At 37.2% G+C, this 8,604-nt stretch overlaps 1 protein-coding gene across 1 annotated transcript in view; it reads right to left on the bottom strand.

Moving 5' to 3' along the window:
- The window catches only part of LOC107656292 (protein-methionine sulfoxide oxidase mical3b-like), a 23,715-nt gene extending 15,617 nt beyond the window's left edge, over positions 1 to 8,098 (bottom strand). Inside the window, exons 1-8 of the mRNA XM_016444057.1 lie at positions 7,728 to 8,098; positions 4,678 to 5,012; positions 4,375 to 4,582; positions 3,308 to 3,421; positions 3,115 to 3,216; positions 885 to 1,040; positions 571 to 671; positions 230 to 487 (exon numbers count right to left, since the gene is read on the bottom strand). Coding sequence (XP_016299543.1) covers positions 230 to 487; positions 571 to 671; positions 885 to 1,040; positions 3,115 to 3,216; positions 3,308 to 3,421; positions 4,375 to 4,582; positions 4,678 to 4,938 — 1,200 coding nt within the window. The 5' untranslated portion in view covers positions 4,939 to 5,012; positions 7,728 to 8,098. The remainder of the gene's footprint in view (positions 1 to 229; positions 488 to 570; positions 672 to 884; positions 1,041 to 3,114; positions 3,217 to 3,307; positions 3,422 to 4,374; positions 4,583 to 4,677; positions 5,013 to 7,727) is intronic.
- Between the last annotated feature and the right edge of the window lie 506 nt (positions 8,099 to 8,604).

Raw genomic sequence — 8,604 nt, 5'->3', positions numbered from 1 at the left:
GACAATTATATATATATATATATATATATATATATATATATACATATACATACACACACACACACACAGATAAGGATACCGAAATGTTGTGCATTCCTACCAAAAGCAAGCCTTAATATCTTATGCAATATTTCTTCTTGTTTTAAGGTAATTTAGACTTTCTCCAGGAAATAAGGCAAAGAAACATATTAATAGTAGAATTTTTTTTAAGTGATCTTTGTTCTCTCACCTCTAGTAAACTATCCCCCACCAGAGCGACCAGCAGAGGGTGTCCCCCGCGCTGACGGACCATCGCTGCGTTCTCAGAGGCGTACATGCAGGTAAAGTCAAACATAGCCACATCTGGCTGCCCATAGTGGTTGATGGCAAAGTTCAGCATAGGGAGCTGATGGTTGGTGGAGAAATCAGCTGCTTCACGGGCGTATAAGAGCAGTGCATTCTGGTCCACGTTATTCCTGGACAGTAGCATCTCAGTGTCAGCATAATCCTGCAAAAAATACACAAGCGAATAGTCACTCAAAAAAGCAATGAGTATGAAATGTAGATTTATGCACACAACATTAGACTCACGCGCAGAATGACTCCTTTCTCCAGAAGACTTTGTTTTTTGGCGGTCATTACAAAGTAATGAGTGTCATCTTTGTAATATACTATATTCTCTAGATCAATTCCTGCACAGAAAGGATGTTGACTGAAACTCATTATTGTTTACATAATCGTAAACACATTAACAAATGATAACTCATTCATATTTGAGAAGACAAAGGTGCTTAACTATACAAAAATGTATATTAGTTGCTTAAAATATATTTGAGTGCAATACATGAGCTTTTGGTATCTTTAAAGTGTAGTGATGTTTTAGTTACAATGAAATAATTGAGTACCGGTAGCCTGCCGGAGGTCCTGGAAAAACCTCTGGTTGAAGATAAAGGCAACACCGCTGATCTCCTCCACTTTAGCCTCGGCGGTGGTGTTGCGATTGATGAAATTCGCCGTGATGGCAATGGCCAGTTTCCCCCGAAACTCCTTCCTGTGAAACCCTAACAGACCCAGACAAATAAAACCATCATAAAGAGGCTTTGAAACCCAGAAAATGAATTAGTGACGTCTAAAACAGGGTAAAATTAGAATAGGGGAACTGTCTGTTATAGATGACGGTGAAGCATGTGATATGCTTCTTGCCACAGTTAGTCACTTTTCAAGCATTTGATGTTCTTCAGTTGATGATGACATTGCACAAGATATATATTTTTTTACTTCAGTATTTCAGTCCTTCAATAACTGTTATGTGTCTTTATATTATATTTTGACATCACAGTCATGATAACAAGAGACATTGAAAATAGCTTTTCATTCTAGTATTACACAATATATTTTCCTTAATATATTCCTTAATGTTATTTCTGGATGCCGATATCTGGCCGATAAATCACAAATACATCATATATTATCTCATTCAACAGTGTAGGTACGTTTCTAAAGGGGTCATATGATGCGATTTCAATTTTTCCTTTCTCTTTGGAGTGTTACAAGCTCTTGGTGCATAAAGAAGATCTGTAAAGTTGCAAAGACTAAAGTCTCAAATCCAAAGAGATATTCTTTATAAAATTTAAGAGTCAGCCACACCTACCTAAAACGGCTCATTCTAACACGCCCCCACATGTCTACCTCACGATGTGGGAAGATTTGCATAACGCCGCCAAATTTTGTTCATGATAAATGTTCACGCAAAGAAAGAAGGCGTAACTTTTAGTCTCACTGGCTACAAATATCCCACGGCGTCATGATGAAAATGCAATCCTAAGTGTTCTAACTGTTAGTCTAAATGCATTTAGGACAAATAGCATTTAAATGATCATTATGCTACCATTTCTGCTTGGACATGTTACACATATCAAATCAATTTGTGTTATACATTTTCATTTTCATTTCGCAACTTATAAAGCATTCAAATTTGCATGCAATTTACATATTAAGACTACTTTTGGAAATGGCAAATGTAAATTATATAATTTAATTTTCATTTTACTTTTGCACCAAACTTTGCACGTATGGGTAATGGAAAATGTAAATTTAAATACAGAAATACAATGCCATTTTGAATATTGCGTTGCCATTTTGAATATTGCATTGCCATTTTGCATATTGCATTTTAAATTGAATTTCGCTACCTACATGCTTCCATAACTCACAGCCTGTGAAAGTGCGTTTTCATATTTAAAGAATTTGCCACTGATGATTCAAACGCAAGTTTTGAGCAGTGTAGAGTAGCGCTTGTTGTTTGTCGTTTCTCCAATCACAAATGCAGACATGGTTTTATGTTTACGCAGCGCGATACGCAACACAATGCGTAAAAAGACAGTATAAGTCATTATAATCCGTAATTATGTCCCCACTGGATGCAACAAATGCCTCGTTTATGAAATAGGTTTTATTGTTTTTGTCTCGTCGCTCCGGCCGGACAGGGCATCACAGTATGGTAAGGGGCATAATATTTCCGTCACACGCTTGAGGTATTCAGCCAATCACAACGCACTGGATAGCTGGCCAATCACAGCACACCTCGCTTTTCAGACCGATGAGCTTTGTAAAAATCGACGCGTTTCAGAAAGGCAGGGCATAGAGGAGAAACAATAATGTTGTTTTAACCTTAAAGCGCATAAACACATTGCATTACACCAAATACACCAAATAATGATCTTTTTAGCAACATCATATGACCCCTTTAAGATCTATTTGAACTTTTCTCTAGTCTGTACAACATCTTTTACATTTCTTTAAGTCTAAAGCAGTAGGTTTTTTTTAGCTTGTGCCACTAATAACCACAATATGAGTGGCGTCATTTCCTATTTCCAAACAAATTAGAGAACAAATTGTTCACAACACATTTTTGGGTTTTGGCGTATGTGTGAGAGAGAGAGAGAGAGAGAGAGAGAAAAAAAAAAGGAAGTCCATTGAAAATGAGCAGGGAACTGGGGAACTAAAGTTACGAAATGGTGTGAAACCAGGAAGACATATTCATATTAACCACCGACTGAAGCATTTGTTTGATGCATTTCTGATTGGATAAACTTTTATCACAACAGGCCTGAGACCGAGGTGTTTTGCAGATACCTGGTAAGGTGTTTCTTCTACCATCTGCCCCAATAACCACATCAAACTCCAGCTGACTAACTGGATGAGAGTTGGGGTGGACTTCTGCTCGCCAACCAACACCTGAACAGGACAAATGGGAAAATCAATAAAAAAAAATCAGTTACGTTGGCAGTTAAAATTAGGGTGAAAGTGTATTCAATTATGTTCTCACGTTTCTCTTGGTCCTCTGGAGGTTCCACTAGATGTTTGAACTCCACATTCACATGAATCTCAACGCCAAGTAACAAGGCCACCTTCAGAAGCATCAGCTGCAACTGACGAATACCTGCACAGACATAGATGTTGATAAACCATTCAAAACAATTTTACTCTCGAAATGTAATGTTAACAGGTAAAACAGAATAAATAATGAGAAAAAGGTAGGTAAATAGTATGAATAGACTACAAATCAACACAATCAGAGCCAACAAATGATAATATCAAATGCTTTCAGAAAGCACTACTAAAATTGTGTTGTTAATCATTGTCTTCATTACGAAATAATAATAATAATAATAGACAAAGCATCCTTAAAATAGGATTAAACTGATAAATTGCATTGTATATTATTAACTAGTTTTCAAAGTATATTTTATATTTGTAGACTTTTCATCATAAAACTCACAAAAATTAATTATGACATAAATGAGTAAAATTAATAATTAAATGATAGAAAGTGCCATGTCTTTAGTCTAAATACAGTAAATTGATAATAAATTATTTTAAATACTACAAATATTTAGGCAACACAACATGATAAAATATACAAAATATAAATGATACATTTTATATAAATCTACTTATTAAATATTTCATGCTTTTTTTTATTAAATGGTAAATAAAGTAAATTGTAGATGAAAAACGGAGAAAATGCACATTTCATATAAATATCAAATTTGAACCAATACTGATAAATAATAAAAATTAAAAAAAACTATAACAAGGCCACTTTAAAAGCAAATAAATAATTTAATTAATTAATACAAAATAAAAAAAAATATTTAAAAATATTATTGGGGAAAAAGTAGGTTGGGACTTTTATTCTCTGGAAATTGATTGTGAAAAGTGGGCGTTAACCAATAGCCTGAGTGGCCTAGATGATGTCACCTGGAAAGGAAGTTGTTTCAGAAGTGGAGCAAGCTTTTTATCTTTGGAATAATTTGCACTGATAAACTGTGTGCAATAAAACCACAAATGTGTATTCAACTGAGTTCTGAGTTCAAGTTCACATTAACTCACTGATATGGTCTATGGCTCCAGCACAGAACTTCCCGTAGAACTTTTTGGCCCCCAAACCACGGAGGTCCTGGATGGTGAATGGCCAAAGGTGAAGAACATTGTTCCGTGAGAAAGCATCTCGCTTTTCCACCAGAACCACCCTGGCGCCCAGAAATCGCAGCTCTATAGCTGTCCGCAATCCACACGGACCTGCACCTATGATCAGACACTGAACACACAACAAAAACCTGCATGTGAAACAGTTTTCAGCACACTAGTGAAGAGAACTCTCTCTTGCAATGCACTTGAGGTGACTCTTTGTACCGTGGTGCTGGTGCAAGCATGGCCTCTCATGTATTCTCTCTGGCTGGCTCTTTTATCCAGTTTGGCCCATAGTGCTTTGGCCTTCCAGTAGTGCAGTCTGCTCCTCAGGGTGTGGTAGAACTGCGGTTGACCACCGGGATGCAGCTTCAGCTCTTCACACAGCTCCTGGAAGGCCCTGAGGGTCTCCTTGCATGTGGCGGCTTGAACAAAGGCATCGAACAGGGCGTGCACATGACACGTTTTTGACTGTCCGTCCCACATATTTGCTCCTCAAACGACCCCGATGACCCGCACAGGAGTCAGCTCACCTCCAGAAGGCACCAGACACAGGACATCTGAGGAAGAGAAATTATTTCTGGTGACTGCAGGCTGATTTTGGAAACATGGGGAAGAGATGAACATGGAATAGGGAACAGAGAAAGCAATCCGCATAGATAGGCTGTGAAGCAGATTTTTTTGTGAAGTCAGCAAAAGTGCTGCCACATTCTTATTCCTCGCTATCCACCTTCACATCATGTTCCACTCAGACACACGTCTCTCATTAACTCCTCAACTCAATGACACTCAATGTGTCACTGCTTATATAACAGATATTATATATGAGAGCCATTTTATTGACACAAATATATATTTATATTGAGATTAAATTAATTGAATTGCCTTGGACTCTGGTGTTGCACACATACACACATCACTTTTCTACAAATTATTATTAGTGCAATAAATAATTTGTGATATTTAGTATAATAAAGTATTTGTAATCTTATTTAGTATATTAATAAATAAACTATATTGTTATAATTAGTGAATATACTACAGATATAAAGTTCAGCGCGAATAATTAGTTGATACTTGGACATTTTGAGATCATTATTAGTGTCATTTCCACACAAAAAAAGCATTGGTGAATTGATAATGCAAAATCTCTGTTTTAATATTTTTTTTTCTTCAATTTTTTAATAAATAAATAAACAAAAAAGGAGATAAATAAAAACAATAAAATCATGTTTCATTTCACCAATTTTGTAAATCTCATTACCTTATATTGTATTATCTGAATGTATGTTTATCTGTATTATATCAAGCATAGATAACTATAGATACTGTGTGTGTGTGTGTGTGTGTGTGTGTGTAAACAGGTACAGACAGGTAACAAACAGGTAAACAAAATGTGTTTGCAGTAGTCTGTGGTTCCTGCACTGGCTCCAGTGATCATTCCGATTGGCTGTTGAGTAAAAGGGGTGGGGATTAAAGTGCTCCATAGAGTCAGCAATAAACACCAGACAGTAAAGCACTTCATTACGCACATTACAAAAGATTACAGTAACTGCACTGACTCAATTCATTCAGGCCTATTACTCAGCCGTGCAATTCAGCCTGGATGAAAGTTTGACCTCTCAGCGCCCACATAAGAATGAGTCATTATATGAGCTTGCAGATGATGCCTGATTTGATATCTCATGATTATATACAATGATAAGGAGACTATTTAAGCGTGATTTTGGTGTCCAAATCCTTTTAATGGCGGATTTTTTCACTCTCTTGCACCTACTTGTCTTTTAAATTAATGACAGAATAATCTGTGCGTTGTCTTTAAGAAAGAATATGATACAGCAAGTGTACTTAGATTATTTAAATGCACTAAAGCAGATACTGACATAGTGTCTAAAAAAGGAGCCCATTAGAGACAGGGTCAGCCTGGTATTAAATCTTGGGAATGCTACCCACTGGGAGAAAGAGGGGGATTATGGGTGAGACAAGGTGACTGTCAAACTAATCTTTCTCTTATCTTGATGAAATGAAAAGTCTGTCATCAAAACTGAATGGTGACCAGGAGCTGTCAAGTTCCCAAAATAACAAAAAACACCATAAAAGGATCATAAACATATATTCTAATCTTCCTCACAACTCATTTGCCACACCAGGACATGTCACACCAGGTTTGACATCAATAATGCAAAAAAGTTTTTATAATTATATGTTCTTGTTACTCATAACTGCTTGTGACCACGTCTCAATATGCACACAAATTAAACCGTAAAAATGTGAACATTTTGAGAGTCTAGAGGTAAAAAAACGTCACTTAAATTTCAGTCTGTTCCTCACATAAAGCTATTTTTGACTTTGGATGACACACAAGTCATATGGACCACTTTTACAGTACTATTTTTCATTTTTGTAGTTTGACTGACCCCATTCACTTGCATTGCACAGAAAAGAACAGCATGAACATTCTGCTAAACATCTCCTTTTCTGCTCTGTGGAATATATTTTTCATTTTTGTAGTTTGACTGACCCCATTCACTTGCATTGTACAGAAAAGAACAGCATGAACATTCTGCTAAACATCTCCTTTTCTGCTCTGTGGAATAAAAAAAAATTAAACAGGTTTGAAGGTGAGTAAATTATGAAAGAATTTTAATTTCTGCATGATCTACTCCTTTAAGCAAAGAATATGCTCACAAGCAGTTCATGGAAACTGTGCATAAGAAGAAGAACAACAAGAAGTTACTCTCAAAACGAAAACTCCCCATTTTATTGGAGGTCATTGACACATGATTCTCATGCCCACTGTAAATGGAGGGCAAAACCCTGAAGTATCATCATAAAAATAAATGACCTGTATTAATATCCTTATTCCCCTCTCTCTCCTCTCAAATGTCTCAGTGATTGACTGCTGTGCCGTTTGAGAGCAGAGGATTACAGAACGCAAGGCAAGTGCTGCAGAAAGAGGATCGATCAGATTTTCCTCTAGTCAGCCATTCAGACATTGATTACACTGTGAAACTACTGTATATAGGCATTTGCACATATTCATGAAACTATACAGTCATTCATTGAGTATATAGTCAAAGTGTTTCTATGAAAGCATGCACCAAGAATGACAATCCAACAGCTGCAGTCATATGCTTTTTCAGCTCTTTCCACATCCTATCGAGCATCTGAACTAATGTAGGTTTCTTCAGATCCTGTCACTAAGCATCAACATTGCTGCACTGGACTGACACATGCACACACACACAAATACATTCAATGCAAGTGAGATTTACCGTGCTGCTTCTCTGCGGTGTGCACATGCTGCAGACATGCTTTCCTTCCTCGTCTCTCGCTCCGTTTTTCTCTGGCAAGTTCCCAAGTGGATCTAGAGCTGTTGGTGCCACATTAACTCTGGTATCATATACACAGCTGCAGTGCAGGAATTAGCTCCACCGCTTCACACACACACACACTCTGTCCTCTTTCTCTCTCCATCTCTCTGTAGCCAAGGTCAGAGGAAGGAGCTACCAGGCACACGCTGACTCCTCCTCTACACAAACGCTTTCAAACAGGCAACAAACACAAACATTGTCTTTCAGGACACATTCTATATCACGTAAACCCTGTAGATGATTCGCATATTGCAGGCAGTGCATGTTAATCGTACAGATTCATTATTCAGTATTGCGGCAGAGCTGTTGGTGGTTGGTGTTGGAGTGTTATAGAAAGCAGCCCTAAATCTAATCTGATTTACCCCGGGATGGAGACTTCTTAAAGAGATTACAGACAGAGCACAAAAGAGGGAGGGTAAGAGAAGAGTGGTGGAGGAAAGACAGATCTGGAGAGCCTGTAACACTTTTGACACACTTCTTTATCCCTACTGAACACAAACGTAATGTCTAATGTCTCCCTCAAGTGGTTGTTATTGTTTAGATTAAAGACCCTAGAAATTCATAATTTTAGTGGTTCATTCAGAAATTCATTGGTCTGTTTGAGGGCTAATTGAAGGCCATCCCTGAAGAAACAACAGGGAATGGTTTTCTCCAAGAAGAGCACGAGGGCCCTTCGATCCTTGACCACAAAATCAGTCTTAAGTCGCTGGGGTATATTTGTAGCAATAAACTTTAAAGGCGATTTTCTCAGTATTTAGATTTTTTTGCACCCTCAGAT

The sequence above is a fragment of the Sinocyclocheilus anshuiensis genome, unplaced genomic scaffold (assembly GCF_001515605.1).
Source record: "Sinocyclocheilus anshuiensis isolate Anshui unplaced genomic scaffold, SAMN03320099.WGS_v1.1 scaffold183, whole genome shotgun sequence".
Taxonomy (NCBI): Eukaryota; Metazoa; Chordata; class Actinopteri; order Cypriniformes; family Cyprinidae; genus Sinocyclocheilus; species Sinocyclocheilus anshuiensis.
This window is presented reverse-complemented; position numbering and strand designations above follow the sequence as displayed.